Source organism: Humulus lupulus, chromosome X (genome assembly GCF_963169125.1).
Source record: "Humulus lupulus chromosome X, drHumLupu1.1, whole genome shotgun sequence".
Taxonomy (NCBI): domain Eukaryota; kingdom Viridiplantae; phylum Streptophyta; class Magnoliopsida; order Rosales; family Cannabaceae; genus Humulus; species Humulus lupulus.
This window is the reverse complement of record NC_084802.1, coordinates 17,819,385-17,842,111: the sequence shown is the minus strand read 5'-3', so window position 1 is coordinate 17,842,111 and position 22,727 is coordinate 17,819,385. Positions and strand designations below refer to the sequence as shown.

The 22,727-nt window shown below is 31.9% G+C and overlaps 1 protein-coding gene and 2 long non-coding RNA genes across 3 annotated transcripts; 1 reads left to right on the top strand and 2 right to left on the bottom strand.

Moving 5' to 3' along the window:
- Positions 1-5,017: 5,017 nt before the first annotated feature.
- LOC133805020 (uncharacterized) lies at positions 5,018-8,290 on the bottom strand. The gene is made up of 6 exons (XR_009878760.1): positions 7,328-8,290; positions 6,105-6,178; positions 5,891-5,989; positions 5,709-5,796; positions 5,448-5,616; positions 5,018-5,368 (listed from the first exon to the last, which is right to left on the bottom strand). It is a non-coding gene; the product is annotated as an uncharacterized LOC133805020 (long non-coding RNA).
- A 257-nt stretch (positions 8,291-8,547) lies between these two features.
- LOC133805585 (protein argonaute 6-like) lies at positions 8,548-12,963 on the bottom strand. The gene is made up of 4 exons (XM_062243766.1): positions 12,928-12,963; positions 9,161-9,275; positions 9,002-9,075; positions 8,548-8,646 (listed from the first exon to the last, which is right to left on the bottom strand). The coding sequence occupies exons 1-4, from the start codon at positions 12,961-12,963 to the stop codon at positions 8,548-8,550; spliced, it is 324 nt and encodes a 107-aa protein (XP_062099750.1).
- A 5,188-nt stretch (positions 12,964-18,151) lies between these two features.
- On the top strand, positions 18,152-19,404 carry LOC133804310 (uncharacterized). Its single transcript, XR_009878416.1, has 2 exons — positions 18,152-18,331; positions 19,089-19,404. It is a non-coding gene; the product is annotated as an uncharacterized LOC133804310 (long non-coding RNA).
- The last annotated feature ends 3,323 nt before the right edge of the window (positions 19,405-22,727 follow it).

Below are 22,727 nucleotides of genomic sequence, written 5' to 3'. Positions count from 1 at the left end.
GAACCCAGAATTTTCACCATTTCCAACCTCCAAACCTTACCCAAAATCATACCAAAGCTCCCTATTTCAATATCAATCATTCCCAACACTTTCAAGAGAACTTTAACATCATAATTCAACAGAAAACCCAACCTAAGACTCATTGCAATCCATATTTCAATCTTTGAAACTCAAGTACATTAAACACTAAAACCAACCATACAGAACTCAAATTTAAGCCTCTAAATCATAAATTAAAGTTTACCTCTTCAGCTGAACCCCTTCTTTAAGCAGAATCCCAGCTAGTTCCCAAGTTTCTAGCTTCAATTCAACCTTAAACATCAAAGTTATAATTATCTTACTACTCAGAAAAAACTCAGAGCTTCTAACCTCAAAAACACAGTTTGATTCTCACCTTGGCTTTGATTAAATGTTCCTTGGATAATCCTTGAGCTAAGCTTTTAGATCCCCATTGAAACCCTTTGAAATCCCAGCCCAAATCCTCCAAGTTTCCTCTGTTTTCCTTGTGTTTTTTCTAGTTTCCTTAAGAGAGAAGAGGGAGAGAGAATGAAAGTCGGTCTAATCTTCCTTTCCACTAGCTTCTGTTTTAACTAAATCTATCCTTTATCCCGTTAAGTCAATCCCGAGCCTCGGGGTGCCGGAAACATCCCCGAGGGAAAAATGGTAAAATTCCCCAATATTCACACTTAGACTTCCTAACCTCAAATATATCTCCATATATTTATTTTTATAACCCGATAGTCTAAATAACTACCAGATACCTGTCCAAAGTCAATTGTTAAACCCCTTTGTGATTTATCCCGCTATCAAGCTCTAGGATCGCCTCGTGCCGAAAGCTACAAACATACACACATATGCATATATATATATATATCCACCTATCCACATAATAATGTGGTCTCAACAATTTTATCACACACAATCACGTTTACGCCCTAACGGGCCAAAATTACAATTATGCCCTTACCAGCCAAACGGGGCCCACCTACTTATCCAATACCCATATTTATGCTTTCTTACCATTAATTTTCTTAACCTCCAATTATGCCCTCCCGACACACTAATGAAGGCCCTTAAGCCTTAATAGTAATTTTGGGTCGTTACAAGTGTGGGTAATGTTAGAAGTTTCCAAGGCTTGGCTAGTTTTTATTGAAGATTTGTGAAAGATTTCAGTAGCTTAGCCGCACCTTTGACTGAAGTTATTAAAAAGAATGTTGGTTTTAAGTGGGGTGATGATCATGAGAAGGCATTTAATTAAAGAAAAATTGACTAATGCACCTTTACTTGCTTTACCTAACTTCACTAAAACTTTTGAGATTGAGTGTGATGCTTCAGGAATAGGTATTGGAGCAATTCTAATGCAGGAGAGTCGTCCTATTGCATACTTTAGTGAAAAATTAAGTGGAGCAGCCTTAAACTATACAACTTATGACAAGGAGATGTATGCGTTAGTTCGGGCATTGGAAACTTCGCAGCACTACCTTTGGCCAAAAGAGTTTGTGATTCACACTGATCATGAATCTTTAAAGCATTTGAAGGGACAACAAAAGCTAAATAGAAGACATGCCAAGTGGTTGAGTTCATTGAAACGTTTCCTTATGTCATCAAGTATAAGCAAGGTAAGGAAAACATTGTGGCTAATGCTTTATCTCGAAGGTATGTTTTACTCTCTACCTTAGATGTAAAATTGCTTGGTTCTGAAAAAGAAGCTTTTGGAAAATTCTATAGGCATGATGGGTTTTTGTTTAGAGAAAATAAGCTATGTGTGCCTAAAAGTTCATTGCGTGACTTGCTCATTAAAGAATCTCATGGGGGTGGTTTGATGGGGCATTTTGGTGTATCTAAGACATTAGAAATCTTTCATGATCATTTTTTTGGCCTCATATGAAAAGAGATGTTGAAAGAGTTTGTGAGAAGTGTATTACATGTAGAAAAGCTAAGTCTCAGGTCAAGCCACATGGTTTGTGTACTCATTTTCCTATTGCTAGTAAACCTTGGATTGACATATCTATGGACTTTGCTTTGGGTTTACCTAGGTCTAGAAAGGGTTGGGATTCTATATATGTGACTGTAGATAGGTTTTCAAAAATTGCACATTTCATTCCATGTCATAAAATCGATGATGCATCACATATTGCTGATTTGTTTTTCAAGGAAATTGTAAGATTGCATGGCATGCCCAAAAGCATTGTTTCAAATAGAGATACAAAGTTCTTGAGCTATTTTTGGAAGACTTTGTGGGGAAAGCTAGGTACTAAGCTTTTGTTTTCTACTACTTGTCACCCACAAACTGATGGTCAAACTGAAGTGGTTAACAGAACATTATCTACTTTGTTGCGTGCCATAATACAAAAGAACTTGAAAACATGGGAAGATTGCTTGTCACATGTAGAGTTTGCAAATAACAGGAGTGTACATTCTGCAACTAAGTTTTCACCTTTTGAAATTGTGTATGGTTTTAATCCATTGACACCTTTGGATTTAACACCATTGCCTTTGACTGAGCGTGTTAACTTAGATGGAAAAAAAAAAGCTGATTTTGTTAGACAGATTCATGAGAAGGTTCGACTGAAAATTGAGAAGAGAACTGAACAACATGCAGCCCAAGCCAACAAAAAGCGAAAGAAAGTTGTATTTGAACCTGGTGATTGGGTTTGGGTGCATATGAGGAAGGAACAATTTCCTATTCAAAGACGATCTAAACTTCTTCCAAGGGGTGATGGGCCATTTCAAGTGTTGGAAAAGATCAACGACAATGCCTATAAGTTAGAACTTCCAAGTGACTATAATGTGAGTGCAAGTTTTAACGTTTCTGATTTCTTTCCTTTTGATGTAGGTGAAGATTTGAGGACAAATCATTTTCAAGAGGGAGGGAATGATGAGAACAAAGGAGCAACACTAAAAGAGTCATTGCAAGTTCCAATTGGGAAAATTACAAGAGCAAGAGCTAGAAGGTTTAAAGAAGCACTTAATGGGCTAATCCAATATATATGGGCTGATTATGGAAAGATAAAGTCAGAAATTACTCAAAATGGAGATCAATGCCTAGTTAATGTTATTGAAGCAATTTAAAGGGCTGGTTAACCTCCCAAAACGTGGCATTTCAGTTTGGATGAGTTATGGGCATATATTTATGTTTTATTTATGCATTTAGTTATATTTCTATTGGTTAAATTAAGACTTTTTTTATTCAGCCATTTAGCTACTTTCTAGAAGTCTAATAGTCTAGAATTGAAGGGTTTTGGTCTATATTAATGCATGTATCAATTTAATGCTTAAAATATAACTTTTCCTATTCTTGGAGGGTTGTTCCAAGTATAAATGGGGGGACATACGAGTTTGCAAATCAGATTTGGAATTAATATATTTTTGAGAGTGTTTTCTCTTTGGTTCTTCAAAGAACTTCGTAGAACTTATCAAGATCTTTCTTGTGGCGTTCAAACCCTTGACTTATCACTCACAATCCTTCTCATTTCTTGAGTGTGGCATCTCATATCTTTCTTATACCTTTGGTTCTTATCTCTTTATAGATAACGGGTCAAGGTTCTTTATTTTTATAGAATCTGATTTTTTAGAACGAACCAAGGCCTCCTTGTTCTAAATTGTTTTTTTGGGTCCCATTATTCTTATTGGGGTTCAAATCGTTTAGAATCACATCAAGAGTGTGGCTATATTTTATTTGTTCAAATTTGACACCCACAGAAGCTTTTATCATTGTCACCCCTAGTAAGGCGGTATTACTCTATGTCGTCCTACAAGGGGAATCCATAGATGTAGGCAATATTATTGCCTACAACCTGAATGAGTGTGTGTCACTAGTTATGTGGGGCTGTATTTTCCTAGCCTTATCACCTGTTTATGTCTGAAAGAAGGGGCCCCCATTACTGAACTAGAGGAGAAATTTCCCCCTCTAGTTTATGATTCGATCAAGATTAACAATGTGAAAACTTTTTCAGTTGTTCCTAGTGCAGGTACCTCGAGATAGTCAGCTCGTCCATCACTAGGAGCCCAAAACATACACCAAAGGATTGACACTTTGGTGTCTCAATTCCAGTCGCACCACTTACGGAGTGTCAATGTGACGCAGAACCAATATGCCTACGACCAAGCCTTCGCCACTCGTTTTGGCATTGACACTAGTGGATTCGCACCATATCCACAACAACCCAACTTTGGGTATTCTCCACCTGAGGGGATGACGAGGCAGGTCCTTCGTCATGAGTCAAGTCAGGTAAGGTTAATTTCCTTAGCTTTTATTTAAACATTGGGGACAATGTTTTTGGTAACTTTGGGGAAGAGGGATTAATTTTAGTTATTTGTGTCAGGTTAGTTGAGTCAAGTTTCTGTTTAGTTTGGTGTTTTGTTAAATTGTCTTTGGTTTGGTTGTTAGTTGTGTTGCGTGCTAGGGTATCTAGAGAGTCTGTCGAATCAAGATAACAATGATTAGCTTATGAGAATACGTGAATGACTTGTAATATAATTAGAGAAAAATATATTTTATTTTAAAAAAAAAAATGTGTGCATGGTTTGGCCACTTCTTTGGGTTACTTTAATTAATTTTAAAACATAATATTTTATCATGATTGGTAAATTATTGCATTTAAATGTATGTACACTTGCTGAATTTTGAATGTGAAAAGAATGTATGAACGATTCTAGAACTTGCTTGCTTGTTATTTGAGGAGAAATCACTTCTACAAAATTGACATGGGACGATGGTTTTAAACCGTCGTATGGACACTCGTACGTCGATTCTAATACCGTCGTCCCATGCAATGTCATGCCATGTAAAGCATGAAACAACAGTTTAAATAAAAGCATCATTACTTGTCGTACATGAGACGATGATTCTTATACAAATGTTGTTTCTTGTGGTACATGATACGACAGTTTTTGTGCAAGCGTCATCCACTGCAGTAAATAAGACGACAGTTCCTACTCAGGCGTCACCCTCCTACAATACATGAGATGACAATTTATGTGCAAGCATCGTCCCCTGCCATACATAAGACGACAGTTTTGTGGAGACCGACGTCCCATGTAGAGTATGAGAATTTTTTTATTTCTCTATTTTCAACTACTATATTCATTTATAATTTCATGTGTAATTACAGCATAGTTCAGACAGAATCAACAGACAGACAAAATCAATAAAACTCAGTATGTTCAAAATCTAAAAATTACAAGATCAAAATATACACTTGCAATAACTATGTAAGTGCTAACTAAAAACAAAAATTAATATATTTTTTTAATTTTGATTTCAAAAGTTACTCTAGCTATGACTCATCCGCTCAAGAAGCTTGGCTGCCCATTCATTTCGAGTTTCATTAATTTCACCAAGTGTATATGTATTCTTCCCACCACACTACAAAACACAAAATAAAAAACTAAGTCAGAAATTAAATTCAATAGAATTGTAGTTCAATAATTATAAATACACTTACATTACTAGTTAGCCATCGCATGGGTGTCTCATTCAAGCAATAGTCCTTCATCATCCTTATGATATAAAAATCGCACTCTACTGACGATGTTTGACGAGGGCAATTGACTATTTTCCACTTGTAATTTTTTTTATTCCTTCCTGTCTTTCACTTAATGTGTGAAGAGACACTCTATATACATCAATATTAAGAGCATATTAATTTTTTATTTCCATATTAAATAACCATATTTTATTCTAAAATGAGTTTCAAATGTATTACCTGTTCATAAGGTTCTTCAAATCATTTGGAGGACATTTTCTAAGTGAATCAAGATAGTAACAATTATGGTCATCTGGATCAATGAACACTAACATCCAGTGACGTCTGCATTTAAAACCAAGTTATTAAAATAAACATCATAAGGTACAAGTAAAATTAATATTAAATGAAAATTTACTTACAAGAAATGGCATGTCCTTATAAATAGGCCTCTTGTAGTAGTTTGCAGCAGGAGCAAAAGTTTGGTTTTCTTATAGCATTGTGCAAGACACACACAATAACTTCACAAAGTAATAGACAAGACACATAAAATTGCAAGAAAAATTATTTCAAACTTGTTGATGTTACTATACTATGCTTCCAATACACAAATCTTGAAAGGCATCTTATACTTACCAACTCTGGGGAAGTGTTGATATGTTATTGTCAGATAGATCAAGCTTTGTGAGAGAAGTAAGATTTTTGAATCCCTGCCATTGATGTATCAAACATCATAAATGGAGGTCTTTCAACAGACAAGATCTATCAACTTAGAATTAACCCAATTAACAACATATTTTAGATTCTGGGATTTTGCTATTCTAACCACCAAAGTCAAGGAAAAAGGTTAAAGGTTTTTAAAAGAAAATTTTATTGACCTCCCAAGAAAATACCCAACTACATAAATATGAAAAATGTGCTACAAGATACGATTAAATTGTGATCCCTTCCTTTCTTATTTCATCACAACTCATTCTTTTTACTTATAGCTCAGGGAAAGTAGATAGACTCTTTTGAAGCACGAGAAAAACCAATAATATCGCTGCCATATTTAGGTGTAAGATTCTACTATAATATCAAACTTTCTTAGATTCCTTTCCTAAATTACAAAAGGCCACTCAATAATGAAATGTAAAGAGAAACTACGAGTACTTGATCAAAAGTGCATTGAAATATGAAATCACTCAATTTCACAATAACGAAAAACAGAGCAAATCATTTCAAAAATAAAATCTAAGAAAAAATTGGGATAATTTCTTTTATAACTAGCTTAATTGCAACAACCTTTAAATTGGTCTATGTCATTAGTTCTACTTCAGGGTTGTGAAAGGGATTTTTTAGCAATTTCATTTTGAGGTAGAAAACCTAGTATCATATATATCAACTATAAGTTCATTCACACTCACACATTAAAATGTGCACTGGACTCTTAGTAAGTTAACAAAAGAAACTTCATTATACCTGTAGAAGATAACATAAAATTAGTTGAAACCAATAGTTTAAGAGTCACTGAAACATATTCCACACATAAATATATGCATTATATGAATTATTCTACACCAAGAATATAGGCGTATTGAACCTTTTCCATTCGCTATTTGTTCTAGCTCACCTTCTAATATAACAAATAGGATTAGAGTGGGCAAGAAAGAGATGCAGTGGGGAAATTAATCAAGACCTTATATATATAAATATATATATCTTACTTGAACACTAAAAATGACAAGAAAATAACAGTTGTGATCTTGTGCCCACTTAAACATAACCAAATATAGCAGCAAGTGTAAACATATAAACATGGCTGAAAAGAAAGTTGAGGATAAAGATCCAATAAATGGCAAAGACAATATTGAACTTACCTAAAAAATAGTGACATTTAAGCTAGAAATTGACAACCATTAAGCATCAGCCCCTTTGGTGATTGTGAGTTCAAGAGTCCAAACAAGCTAAACATATAAACATGGCTGAAAAACATAGAAAATGAAAAGAGGCTATGAACTCTGTTTCCTTCAGAATAAATTCATGGCTTCAAAACCACAAGTTGAACCACATTTTTTTTTGTAGTTAATTGCTTTTTTCCAAATGGGGTGTGTAAGCTTCTATCAGATATATTACTATTAAGCTAGCTAAAAGTGTTCCAAATTCTTTTCTAGTGTAAATCTTTTCAAACACATGAGCCAAGATTGTGATTATTCATTTGTGTGCATTTCTCTCTAGGTTTTTATTTTGTATTCATCATCTTACGAGAGGGTGTATTATTGTACTTAAACTTCTATATCATTTGTATTGGTGAGGTTGGCACCGGTGGAATAGAGCATTTGGAAAAGTCTATTGTAATAGCTTGATCTGTTAGTTGAACTCAAGACTTGGTACTTTGAAGACTGAGGACGTAGGTAGCAAGATTATATGGTTAAAACTTTTCTTGGGTAACCGATTGTTCAGATAACTCAATTCCTAAACATAAAGTTAACTATTTGTTGAAAGCACTGTGCATCTCAAAGAGTCCACAACTCAACTAAACTATTATTTCGAGTATTTCCTATTTCACTACTCACCTAAAGAACCCATCTGTCGTTTTCCCCGTCTATGTAATATGTACGTTTTCAAAGACCTTTTCTTGTGTCAAAATGAAAGTCAAAATATGTCCGCCAAAAGCTATCCACAGCACCTCAGCAAAAGAACATAGATCCCTTAACATTGTCATGCAACTTAGGGAGATCTGGAACAGGAATGATACCCGAAGAAGTAAAAGTTTTCTGTCCTGAAGAAGTATCTGATAAATCCTCAAACTTGATGAACTGGCCCATTTGATATGCAGCAAGATGGGCATAACATATATTGGAGCAACTGGAAAGTGAAATTGATCGTTTAAGCAGTGTAATATAAAATTTTATTATAGATCAAAATATAGTAATATATGTATATATGCATGTAATAGGAGGAAACTACAATCCTTAATAACCTACCTATTGAAATTGCAGTTGTGCTCCTTTGGTACCTGAAACAAGTTCAGTAAGTCGTAAAAAGGTACCATAAACAAATAAAAAGAGAGTAAAATAAAACACTAAAGAATAAAATCTTACACGTAAGATAAGGAACGGATAAGGTTTTGCAAGTCATCAAGAGAGAAATCAATTTCATCAACTAGGACATGATAGTGTGCTGGCCTAGAAGTTCCCTGTGTTTTGTAGCAGCCGATAAAAAATGGAAAAAGAAACATAGTTACAAAGAGATCAAATGCTTTATTTGAATCCGCATTTAATTGTTCAAATTAGGGAAAATTGAATTGTGTCGATCAGTATGTAATCAATCTGGAATATGATAATTCAAAACACATGCAAATATCACCAACAACCAACTATCCGAACTAAATATCAAATCTCATTATGGCAGCCTAAAAAATATTCATGGTAATCTACACACTACTGGAAAACTAATAGAAAGATTAAACTGGAAAAACAAATAAATGATATGCTCATAAAATTAAGAATGAGATGCACAACACAGACTCTCCTAAGATACAAGAGACTTACAATCATCCCAGCATGAGAGCACAGATAGAAATCATAGTTCCTTGGGTGCACAATTCCAGTGTCCACGATAGTCCCTGAAATGAAAACAGGAATTACATAAGTATGTACAGCTTCACTCAAAGAAATAATGTATATCTTGATTGAAAGCACACAGCAAACCTGGTGGGACATTATTGTTGGCACCGCCAGCTTGAAATAACTTTGTGTGATGATTTTTCTGAGCCACAATCACAGTAAACTTGGGAATGTTTTCCTCCCCTAGATGTTGATATGCCTGTAACACAAACAGTGTCAAAGGAAAAAAAAATGAGACTACACAGGCTATCATCAACCATCTAAAGTAACTAATAGTCCATTGCAGAAAAGACTACATATAGAAATCAGTGCAGAAAATATTCAAGAGCTTAATACAATATTAGCTAGAAACAGTAGGGTTAGAATATTAAAAAAAAAAACTGATAAGATAGTCTCTACTGTAAATTGCCGCTTAAAAATAAAGTTCAAATGATATATCAAATCCTGAATTGGTGAAAAATTGATCAAATTGAAGACATAAAGCACAGTAAGTCATCCAGTCAAGGTTTGTTTATAACCTTTATGATTTGAAAAAAGAAAACCCAACAAAATTATTATTCTGAAAAGCACAATAATCTACCAAAAAAAAATGCATCAAATAAATTAGAGCAATTACCTTTCAACAATGCAAATTGGATGAAGACCTTAAATAATTTAAAGAGAAATAAGATATGTGTAAGATGGAGACAAGGAAAGACCGGAGCAAGATGTAAGAGATTAACATAGCAGCAAGAGGAGACAATACATATATATACGCAAAGAATTTTTTTTTAAGGAAACTTACTATATTGGAGAGTCTTATAAATATATCTGGATATAATAACTTTCAAATCCTTTCAACTTGACTATACAGAACCCCACTTCTCTCTTTTATGTTTCTCTTTTAAAAAACAAACTTATCTTTTATACACAATATTACATCGAACCACACCACATCTCCAAATAAATAGAAGCCTATATCTTTTATCATTCAAGAATTCAATCAAACACCTTAATTACATTAACGACATAACTAAAAATAATATTTTATCAACACTTTCATCCACTAAACACAAATGAATCACAAGTAATAGGTTTCACAGTCAAAGAAATTTCAACAAAACTATCAATATTTAATAAAAGATATATAGGTATTGTAAATACACACAATAAAATAAACACATATTTGTATATTAATTACCAAAAAACCATTGCAGAAAAATAAAACTCATTGTAGAAAAGGAATACCAAAATTTAATGGATATAAACTGCGAGGGATACAGAGAGAGGCTAGTAAAGGGCTGCGACAAGGGAAGTAGGCCGGAGCTGGGCGGCTGAGCGGAGGCCGCACGTCGTCGTTCGCTGACTCAGTAGATGGGCGATGCAGGGGAGAGAGGCCAGGAGAGGTTGGGCGGTGCCAAGAATGGTAGGCCACACACAAGGAAAGGGGTGGGTGGGTGTTGGGCGCTGATATCGTGGGGAAGACGATGAGGGGAAGGGAGGGATTTGGGCGGGTGACCTAATTTTCAAGATTATTTTATTTTTATTTATTTGTATTAAAAATCATTATTATAAGTTTTGGAAAAGAAAAAAAAATACTAATTAGTTTAATATAATATCTTAAATAACTATTATTATAATTTTTAAAATTTCTTTTTTACTTAGTAATATTACAAATTATTAGTTACTACTTTGACAAGTTTTACTTCAATATTAATGAATAGGTGATCAAATTTTTTATTTATTTTGATTCTCATAATTTAAAACATAAATATTTAATTCTTGATGTTGACTCTTGATTTGGCCAACGACACGAAGTCAAAAATACGACAAGAAATGGGATGATAATCAAGAATGGAATCCAATGGTAAAGAAATGACACAGATGATTTATAGTGGTTCGGCCCCAATGAATGGTAATGACCTATGTCCACTTAGTGATATTATTGATATTGAATCTAAATGTCATGATCAAAGAACTAGGGCTCTTGAGTTTCACAAGCCTTAAGAGAAAATACAACTTTTGGAGGATAATCGCACTATACGCTCTTTCCCTCAGTATTTAGAAAAAAGATTCAAAAGTCAAAAGTCCCCTCCTTGAGCTCTCTCATGCATATTTATAGGCTCAAGGGGGGTTACATGGCCCAATGGGCCTTAACTATCCTTAATATCCGTGTATCAAGGCAATAGAGAGGAAATAATCAACGTAGTTATTATAAGATTACAATCTTTTAAAGAAATAAACTGAAGCATACAACTAGTCTGGTCGCATCTAATCGTGAGGTTTGATAAAGCATTAGGGAGATGGTCGATAAGCAAACAACACCTCTTCATTTTGACTCTGCCACGTGTCAACCACGTGTGAGAAATTCTTGCCACGTCATCAACAGCCGTTTTGGGGTAAACACTTGATAAATCTCATTTATCAAATTTAAAGCTTTCTTATTATTTATTTCTCAATAAATAATAATGCAATTTAACAAAAGTAAAACTCTTTAAATTCAATTTTTTCTCTATTTCTAAATTTTAATGTCACTTATTAATTATTCCAAGGAATGATACCTAATTTGGGACATAAATCCATCTATTATCCCATTATATAATTAAATTTAAATTTTAATATAAATATTATTATAAATACAAAAGTTAATAATAAGAAAAATTTAGAAACAAAAAAAATTAATTTTAAAAGTTTTTAATAAATACATAATTTTTATAAATATATATTTAGAAAATTTAGTTTATTTTTAAAATTAAATTATTCACTAATTATATTTTTTATACTAATTTTAATTTTTTTTAGTGATTAAAATATTTTGTAATAATTTTTTTCTATTTTAAATTTAATTTTAAAAAATATTTTATATATGGGCCAATAAGGAGCTGACACGTGGGTCCAGAGTCAGCTTTTAACGGACTTAATGGGTTGGGTACCGATGGATACCAACAGAAGTGGACATTGTATACTTTTCCCAAAAAAAAAAGGATTGGGTATTAATTCACTAGTTTTTCAAAACATTGGGTACTTTTGCCTCTATTTCCCCTTCTATTAAAAAATACAAATCAAATTAGTTTTTTATTAAAAAATTTGTATTGCATTAGACAATGGTTTTAGTAGAAATGTTGTCTCATGTTAAAAGTAGTCATGTTACAACAGTCTCACTAAAATTGACATCTGATGTGAGTTTTACTCTGTAGGGCATGACAGTTCGAGAGTGACTGTTGTGTCATATTTATTTTTAATATGACACGACAGTTCTACTAAAAACGTTATCTCATGTGTGTCGTCTAAGTACATTTTTGTAGTAGTGAATCATAGAAACTTCATATTTAGGAAAATGATTTAGGCGATTTTTTTTTTTGGAACGTTTGAGCATTTCAAGCCAACCTTGATTAATTTATCCTTAGTTGCCATTTTTGAGCCTAAAAGAATAACTTTTTATTGTTAAACATTTATTTTGAGCCTAATTGAACACTTTATTATTTTTCATTCCCTTGATTTATACCATGAGCATATAAATATATAAATGTGGATTGATTTGTAATGGGTGTTATTTTGTGATTTTGTTGTGAAAAAATAGAAAAAAAAAAAGGAAAGATTGAGAGAAAAATTAAAAAAAATAATTTGAGATTGAAAATAAACTACAGTTCTTATGTTTGTTCACATTGAAAAACATAAGTTTGGGGAAGTGTAGTAAAATAAAAAATATATATCTGGTGTGAATTTTTCTCAATTTTGGAAAATAAAGAGAAATTTGTGGTTGTGTTGTACTATGATGTGAATATCAAGTGTGGTTTATTTGGATTATATGCTTATGATATATATGAGCCTAAATGACTATCTTTTCCACTGTTACCTAAGCCTTTCAATACAGGCTTTAAAAGACCTTTTGATTCTTGAACACGCATTGGTTTATATTAGTGTAGAATAGTGAGTTAGCAAGCATATGGAATTATTGGACTTGATGGATTGATGGTGAGAGTTCAGCATGTGTAAATTATTTTAAATTTATTATTTATTGTTCATGGTTGAGTAGGCAAAAATGATCAATGGGTTAAGGTGAATTGAAGAAGTGGTTGGATTGAAAACACTACCACAATTTGGACATCAGTCATCGGCCATGAGAGGTCGGTTCCGCTTAAACTGACTTAACACATGTTCATAAGTCGGTTTATACAGAACCGACTTATCATGTATGCCAAAGGTAAGCATGGGACGTCGGTTGCACGAGAACTGACCTACCATGCTTGTAGAAGACATAATAGGTCGGTTCATGCAAAACTGACCTACCATGTTGTCATGGTAGGTCAGTTCTGTGTAGACCGACCTACCATGTCCTACCTTACTGACATGGTAGGTCGCTACTATGTGAACCGACTTATCATGTCATATTATAAGAATTTTAAAATATGTTAATTTATTTAAACTATAAATATATATGCATGTAAGCTACTAGTGTATGAAATAAATGTAAAAAATTTATATTTATTAATATTACATTATAATGTTTTGAAGTATAAATAAATAAATTAATTAAATATATTTTAATAATTTAATAGTATTTATAATTTAAAATAAAAAAAACTTTATAAAATAATTTAGAGTATCTCTTTAATAATTTTTTAGATGACATGGTAGGTCGGCTGTGTGGGAAATGACTTCTCATGTGACATGGTAGGTCGGTTGTGTAGAACCGACCTACCATATCATTATTAAAGATACACTAATTTGTTTTATATTATTGAAATTTTAAAATATATTAATTTATTTAAACAATACATATATATATATAATTTATTTGGGTATGAAAATAAGTATAAAAATATATATACTTATAAATATTACAAATATTATAATTTTTGAAATATAAATAAATTAATAAATTATTTGTAATTAAAAAAATTAAGTTCATTTTTATAAACAAGAAAATATTTTAATTTAATAGTATTTATAATTTAAAATAAAAAACTTCATAAAATAATTTAGAGTATCTTTTTAATAATTTGTTAGAATACATGGTAGGTCGGTTGTGTAGAACCGACCTACCATGTCATTATAAAAATACATTATTGAAGATACTCTAATTTGTTTTATATTATTTAAAATTTAAAATATATTAATTTATTTAAACAATACATATATATAATTTATTTGGGTATGAAATAAGTATAAAAAATATATACTTATTAATATTACATATATTATAATTTTTGAAATGTAAATAAATTAATAAATTATTTGTAATTAAAAAAATTAATTTCATTTTTATAAACAAGAAAATATTTTAATTTAATAGTATTTATAATTTAAAATAAAAAACTTCATAAAATAATTTAGAGTATCTTTTTAATAATTTTTTAAAATACATGGTAAGTCGGTCGTATTAGAAATGACTTCTCATGTGACATGGTAGGTCGGTTGTATAGAACCGACCTACCATGTCATTATAAAAATACATTATTGAAGATACTCTAATTTGTTTTATATTATTTAAATTTTAGAATATATTAATTTATTTAAACAATACATATATATAATTTATTTGGGTATGAAATAAGTATACAATATATATACTTATTAATATTACAAATATTATAATTTTTGAAATATAAATAAATTAATAAATTATTTGTAATTAAAAAAATAATTTCATTTTTATAAACAAGAAAATATTTTAATTTAATAGAATTTATAATTTAAAATAAAAAACTTCATAAAATAATTTAGAGTATCTTTTTAATAATTTTTTAGAATACATGGTAGGTCGGTTGTGTGAGAAATGACTTCTCATGTGACATGGTAGGTCAGTTGTATAGAACCGACCTACCATGTCATTATAAAAATACATTATTGAAGATCATCTAATTTGTTTTATATTATTGAAATTTTAAAATATATGAACTTATTTAAACAATACATATATATAATTTATTTGGGTATGAAAAAAATATATACTTATTAATATTATATATATTATAATTTTTAAAATATAAATAAATTAATAAATTATTTGTAATTAAAAAAAATTAATTTAATTTTTATAAATAACAAAATATTTTAGTTTAATTGTATTTATAATTTAAAAATAAAAAATTTCATAAAATAATTTAGAGTATCTCTTTAATAATATTTTAGAAGACATGATATACTCTAATTTGTTTTAAAATTATTTTAAAACATATTAATTTATTTAAATAGTACATATATATAATTTATTTAGGGAAGAAATAAGTATAAACAAATAAATAATTATTAATATTACATATATTATAATTTTCTAATATAAATTAATAAATTAAATAATTATTTGGAATTAAAGAAAATTCTGCAAAAACAAAACAAAATTGCTGCATCTTCTCTTCCTCGGCTTCCCACTCTTTTTTCTCATTTGTTCTCGATTTCCCACTCTTCTCTTCTTGACCTGGCCTCCGACGACGCCTCCCGAAGCCTCCCGAAGCCAGCTACCTGAAGCCTCCCGAAGTCCTCGACGCTCAGCCACCTAAAGGCCACCCTCACGAAGTCGTTGCAGGCCACCCTCACGAAGTCGTTGCAGGCCACCCTCACGAAGTCGTTGCAGGCCAGCCCCTCAAAGCCGTCACAGCCCAGCCTTGATTCTTTCCCTTGCAGCTCCCGTCGCAATCGTCGTCGCCTCCCAATAAACCCTTGGTCGGACCTCATTCTCTCTTATCAGGTAATATATATAAATATATATAGGTGTTTTTTTTTTTTGGATTTTCTATTAGTTTTTGGGTTTTCTTTGTAGTCCTCGCAGAGGAGGGGTTTTCTTGGTGCCAAAGCAGTTAATAGGGGTTTTCAAATGTTTTCTTAAGCTTTTTTGGTGCTAAATCTTTTTTGTTGAAAAGTCTCTTTCTTTCTTTGCAATTGCTGCTTCTGGTGGCTTTAATCACCGGAATGGTGGTGCTCAGAGGAGCTCACTCATGGTCGATAGGCCTCTCTCTGTTAACTCCAATTCCAAGTCTTCTTCATCTGTCAAATCCAAGCCTCTATCTTCTTCTGGGGTCCGCCGCAGCAGCACTGGCTCAACGGGTGGCTCCACTGCAGCCGCCAAGGATGATGCACGAGGTTGGTTTCTTCTCTTCTGTTTTTAATTGAAGAATATGATTGAGATCTTGGCTCTCCCATTTCATATGATTTTGCTTCTTGTTTGAGTAATAAAGAAAATGTGTATATGGTATGCCTTTTTTTGACTTTCGGTCATGGGAGCTTTTAAACTTGCTTTGCAATTGGACTTCTTCCATTTTTTGTGAACTCTTACCCTATCTTCCTGCCAAGAAGATAAGTAAGAAAAAGAAAATGGAAAAGATCAGTTTGTACTGTGTATTTGCAAAATAAGCTGGAATTAATGTATCAAAATAGTAGTTTAGTATAAAAATGACTGTTTAGTATAAAATAATTGCATGATCATATAAACCTACCATATTTTTTGTCAATACTTTGACTCTTGACCATGACTCGAACTTCTTCTTGGAATTGTCATTAATTTTTTGTTACCTTGCCATCTATGAACTTTGTCGACCATGAACAAGCACTGGAATCTTCTTGTGAGCTGGGTTATACTGTAAAAGGAGATCCTCTTCTACATATTCATACTCAACACCCTTTAGTTTTACAGCTCATATATTTCCATTTCCTAACCTGAACTGAACACACATTAATTTTTTTGGTATGTATAAACTCTTTCAAATATAGGGAAACCAAACCTCTCATTGTCAAAGGCAACATATAAATATTATCTTGTTTTGACTATATATGCATTCTAAATTCAAATCAAAGAGTATGTATTAAAATAAATTATCTTCTTGCTGACACTTGTATGGATTGAAAGTTCAACTGTAAACGAAATTTCCAGTAAAAGTTCAACTATATATGCATTCTAAACACATGAAGATAACAAACTCAAATGCTATATATATACTATAAACAAACTATAAAAGGGAATTAAACAATATTGGACATGAAATTAAGCAAAGCAGAAAAACTTTTATATAGAATTAAACAATACGCTCTTATCTCACCCTGTCACTTTACTCTCTAACCTTATTTTACCTCTTCTATTCTTTTGATTGTGTATTATTTATTAATTAATGTATGTCCTTGTTACTTTTGTGCTGCTGCATTAATTGGCTTAATTTCCTCTCTTTACTAATTATATTGGTAAATGTGTCATTGAAAGAATACTCGCATATTTAAGTGGGAAACTAGAAGATCAGTTGACCAAAACTTTTAATAGGAGAATAATGACATGGAAACAATTTATGTAGGATGTAGCTATGTTTTCTCACGTTGCTCCAAGTATTATGTTATCCAATTCTCAATTTGTACATTCTGTACATCTTTTTGCTTGAGATTCTTAGAGTAAAACAGTATAATTTAGAGGTAAAATAATGCATTCTATCCAAAAGTTTTTCTGCTTTGCTTAATTTCATGTCCAATATTGTTTAATTCCCTTTTATAGTTTGTTTATAGTATATATATATAGCATTTGAGTTTGTTATCTTCATGTGTTTACCTCTTTTTATCTTATATATTATTCTGTTTTGTTTCATTTCATAACTAGCCAGTGCATGGTATAGTATAGTATATATATTATTCTGTTTCACAATCACAACTTTATTAGGTCCAACAGTACATGCTGGTGTGGTCTAGAATTTTCAACCAAACAGATTGGACGACTCATACAACAAATTGTTCCAAACTTTTCTTTTGTGTCATTTTCTATGCATTGACTCAAGTTTTGAAAGGCTAGTTCATAGAACCCAAATAATTCTAAACAATATATATATAAAGAAAAAAGAAAGCATGTGCAGTGTTGGGATCATTTAAGGGTAATCATTCATACATAAAGTAATAATAAGGGTAATCATTCAATGTATAAATAACTAAATATAAATACATCATGATGTTGAGTAATTATTAATAATATCCACTGCTCATCCTCAAATAGTCACTCTAAGGATATACGAATATATAATATTCACGATAATAGTATTGATTTGATCATTACACTGATAATATTCCCTTTTTTTTATGATTATGAATGTAAACTGAATCATTCCCATTTTTTTTGATAGCGGATGCTAACTTTGCTGATTGTGTATAATTACAATCAAAGGTACCCTGTTGCTATATATGGTGTTTTTGGTAACAGTTGCCAACCATATGCAGACAGTATTTTCTGATGAAATTGAGAGAATAACCATAGAGGCACAAAATCAGATTTCTGAGACTGAAAGGAATTATACAGAAGCCTTGGAGGTAAATATTTGTGTTAATATTATTGCAAATGTTGTTTGAGTTTGATTCACTTTAATATTATACTAATCTGAACTCTCTTTCTCTCTGTCATTATATATACTTATATAGAAAAATAACTTAATTTCTTAATTTTTATATATACATACTATGTTTGTTTGTTATTACTTTTGAGCCTTTATTGTTTTAATTTTTTTTTTGGATCCCCTGCTGCAGCAAGTCCAAAAACTTGCCATTTTTTTGAATTTCTTAATTTCCAGTGGTTTTTTTTCCTCCAACATGTGTATTTAAATAATTTTAAGATGTTACAAAAGAATTTTTTCTAAAACTCATTTTTGGCATACAATCTGAATTTTTTTTAGTTATGCTGAATTTCAAGAAAGCTTGTCATATTCTTTTGATTTTGAGTGGTTTGTTTGCTTTAACAAGTGTATTTAAATGGTATTAAGATACCACAAAAGAAATATTTCAAAAACTTTGCATGAAACTCATATTTGGCATTCAATCTGATTATTTAAGTTTATTATGCTGAAACTTGAAAACTTGCCATATATTTTTTTAGAGTTTTGAGCTTTTAGTAGAGTGTTTGATATAACAAGTGTATTTAAATGATTTTAAGATGCCACAACAGAAATGTTTCAAATTTTTTGCATGAAACTCATTTTTCGCATTCAAACTGATTTTTTTAAAATTTATTATGAATTTTAAGTGATAAGATTACTGCTTTGTATATTGATCATGAATTTTTCTAGCTTCTTAGGAATGGACGCTATCAATGGCATAACAAAGAATGATGTTGGTGCCTATCAGAGTGCCTGTGGTGATCATGAAGTTCGTTGCTCTGCTTCTTATGATTAGAGTTGGGCATTTGTACTATGAGTTATATATGTAAATTTGCATAGATTTGAGTGTATATTTGTGTTATATATATATATATATTGAATATTGTAAAATTGTACAGATTTAAGTTTGATTTTCATAGATCTGAAGATTGTAAATTTATTGATATATATTGGTGATGTTAAGTGTATTTTTTTTGGTGACTTTAGTAATTTTGATATTGGTTCTATTTTATTTGGTGCTCGATTTCAATATATTTCAATAGTGTGAGGGTTCTATAAGTTAATATGAAAAAATACAGGTAAATATGAAGAAAAAAAATAGAATACCATAAGTCGGTTGGACAACCGACCTACCATATTGTAAACCATAGGTCAGTTAGACAACTGACCTACCATGTTGTACACTACAGGTCGGTTGTACAACTGACCTACCATGTTGTACACCATAGGTCAGTTGGACAACAGACCTACCCTGTTGTACACCATAGGTCGGTTGTACAACCGACTTACCCTGTTGCGCACCATAGGTCGGTTGTACAACCGACTTACCCTGTTGTACACCATAGGTCGGTTTGGCGCCAACCGACCTACCATGTGTTTACATGGTAAGTCATTACATGGGAGGTCGGTTCCAAACCGACTTATGAACGTTTATAGGTCGGTTTTTAACCGACTTCTCATGCAATTTTTGTAGTAGTGAAATCTAGATTACTTGTCAATTATTTTTTGAAAATTATATATGTTTGTCATTCAGTAATTTTGAGGCATAAAAATTGTGGTTGTCTTAATTCATTTGTTTAGTGTTTGTATTTATTTGTTTAGTTTGTCTTGAGTCTTGTTTTCTTTGCTTGAGGACGAACAAATGTTAAGTTTGGAGAAGTTTGATAAACGATTTTTAGACTCGTTTATCTATGTGTTTTCAGGTAGAGTATTAGGTGTTTAGTTTTGTTTTGTTCTATTTTACACTTGTTTTTTTATGTTTTCGGGTGTAGAAGGGCTTAGGTGTGGAAACATAGTGGAAAAGCCGGGAAAAGGACAAAAATTGGTGGAAAACAGTGTTTCATAGCACTTTCTGCGACCGCATGAATATGATTCTGCGGCTGCAATTCCAGAAAAGTTGGGCATTTCTAGGGCAATCCTATGACCGCAAGAATGACATCTTGCGACCATAGGATATGTCCAGAAATGTGAAAAACATAGATTTTTAATGAAGGGTGTTTTGGTCATTGCAAGTTTAGTAGAAATTCTAATTAGGTTTTAATCACGATTTTTGGAGAAGAAAATAGACTTTTGGCAGACCTAGACTGGGAGAGGAGTATTGGGATAATTTTGGAGAAGAGCTTGGATCGACATAGAATTATTTTCTTTTTATCTTTACTTTATATTAATTTCTTGTTTATGGATTTCTTAATGATGAACATGAACTAGTTTTTGTACTAGGGATTTTAATTGAATCACTTGAAACTCTTTTATGAATTAAAGTAAGGTTTTTTTTTCTTTCTTCCTCTATTGAGATCTTGTCAATTTATTTTTATTGTTTGAGAATTGATTGGACATCTATTTTCATAATCTATATGATTTTGAATCAAAACCTGAAAAGTGAGATTTGGATATGCTATAATTGCTGGGACATAAAATTGATCATTGAACGAAAGTATCGTGATTATTTTTGTGGTTCTCTTGAGTTATTGTTCTTATTGCCTCCTAATGCTGAATTTGACATAGAAATATAGAAAATTCTGCTCTAGGTTGAGTTTTATAATCCGTAACTTGAATATAAAAAGATTTTGTAAACTTACTATCTTATTAAGAAGAAAGATTGTAATTCTTGCATTAATGAATATTAGCAGCAGACAAGGCAGTGTTTGAGAATGAACCTGAAGACTATGAAGAGGCTATGTCTAGGCCTAATGCTCAAGAATGGCTCAAATCCATGAAGTTAGAAATGGATTCACTTCAGAAGAATAATACTTGGGAGTTAGTTGTCACACCAGAAAAGTACAATATTATAGAATGCAAATGGGTTTATAAGTTGAAATAAGGGGCCAATGCTTTAGAACCTCCAAGGTATAAGGCATGGTTGATAGCCAAGGGGTTTACTCAAGTTGAAGGTGTGGACTACACATATTTTTTTATCCCGTGATCAAGTATAAGACAATCCAAGTGATGTTGACTTTAGCAACTCAGTTTGATTGGGAGATTGAGAAACTTGATGTTACTACTACTTTTCTAAAAGGAGAGTTAGATGAAGTCATCTGCATGAAGCAACCAATTGGGTTCGAGGTGGAGAACTCAGAAGGAAAACATCGAGTGTGTTTGTTGAAAAGGTCTCTATATGGCTTGAAGCAATCTCCAAGCAAATGGAACAAGAGGTTTGACTTGTTTATCACTAAAGTTGGTTTTGAGAAGTCCAAGTATGATACTTGTCTTTATTTTGGAAATTTAGAGAATGAACCAGTGTTCTTATGCATATATGTTGATGATATGTTATTGATGAGTAAGAATAAGAATAAAATAATGGTGTTGAAGGGGCTGTTGAATTCAGAGTTCAAAATGAAAGATTTGGGGAGTGCTTTAAAGATTATGGGAATAGATATAAAGAGAGACAAATCTAATGAATTGCTAGTCTTGTCTCAGAAGTCATATACAGAGAATGTGCTTAGGATGTTTAATATATTTGATGCAAAACTAGTCAAACTTCCTATAGCAGGTCATTTCATACTTTCAAACGAGCAGTCACTAAAGACACAAGAAGAGAAGGATCAAATGGCCAAGAATCCATATGCAATGGCAGTAGGATGTTTTATGTATCTAATGGTGAGTTCAAGACCTGATTTAGCTCACGCTTTAAGTGTTTTGAGTAGATACATGGCTAATCCAGGTGTACCACATTGGAAAGGAGTTAAGTGGCTGTTGAGATGTGTCAAGGGGACAATGTATTATGGTCTCATCTTCAGAAGAACAAAAGGTGAAGTGAGTCTAGATGGGTTTGTAGACTCGGATTATGCGACAAACAGAGATACTAGAAAATCTCTAACTCCCTATGTGTTTACTGTGTGCAAGTGATGTGTAAGCTGGAAGTCTCAGCTTCAGTCAGTGGTTGCTTTATCAACCACGTAAGCTGAGTTCATAGCAGAAATTGAAGCTTTCAAAGAAGCCATATGGGTGCAAGGGTTATTGAAAGAGATAAAGGTGTTAAAAACTGAAGCTATAGTTTACTCGGATAGCCAATCTGCAATCCATTTGTGTAGGAGCCTAGTTTACCATGAAAAGAGTAAACATATTGATGTTAGGCTCTATTGGGTAAGGGACAAGATTGAGAAGAAAGTTGTTCAATTAGAGAAGGTTTCTACAGATGATAACCCAACTGATTTGAGTACCAAAGTTTTAACTGTTAGCGAATTTCTGCATTGTTTAAGTTTGCTGCATATTAGTGTTGGCTAAGGAAAACAAAGGATTTGAGTTAGGACTCCACACACAAGACTTAAAGACAAGTTGTTACTCATGAGAATCAAGGTGGAATTTGCAGTGTTTAATTCTCATAGTAACAACATTGA

What these genes read in the sequence shown, in the direction of transcription:
- LOC133805585 (XM_062243766.1), bottom strand. Translation starts at nt 12,963, where the DNA reads ATGCGTGTTCAAGAATCAAAAGGTCTTTTAAAGCCT. An exon ending in CAAAAGGTCTTTTAAAGCCT is followed by an intron (nt 9,276 to 12,927) that starts GTATTGAAAGGC and finishes TTTGTGTTACAG; the next exon opens with GCATATCAACATCTAGGGGA. An exon ending in CAACAATAATGTCCCACCAG is followed by an intron (nt 9,076 to 9,160) that starts GTTTGCTGTGTG and finishes TTTTCATTTCAG; the next exon opens with GGACTATCGTGGACACTGGA.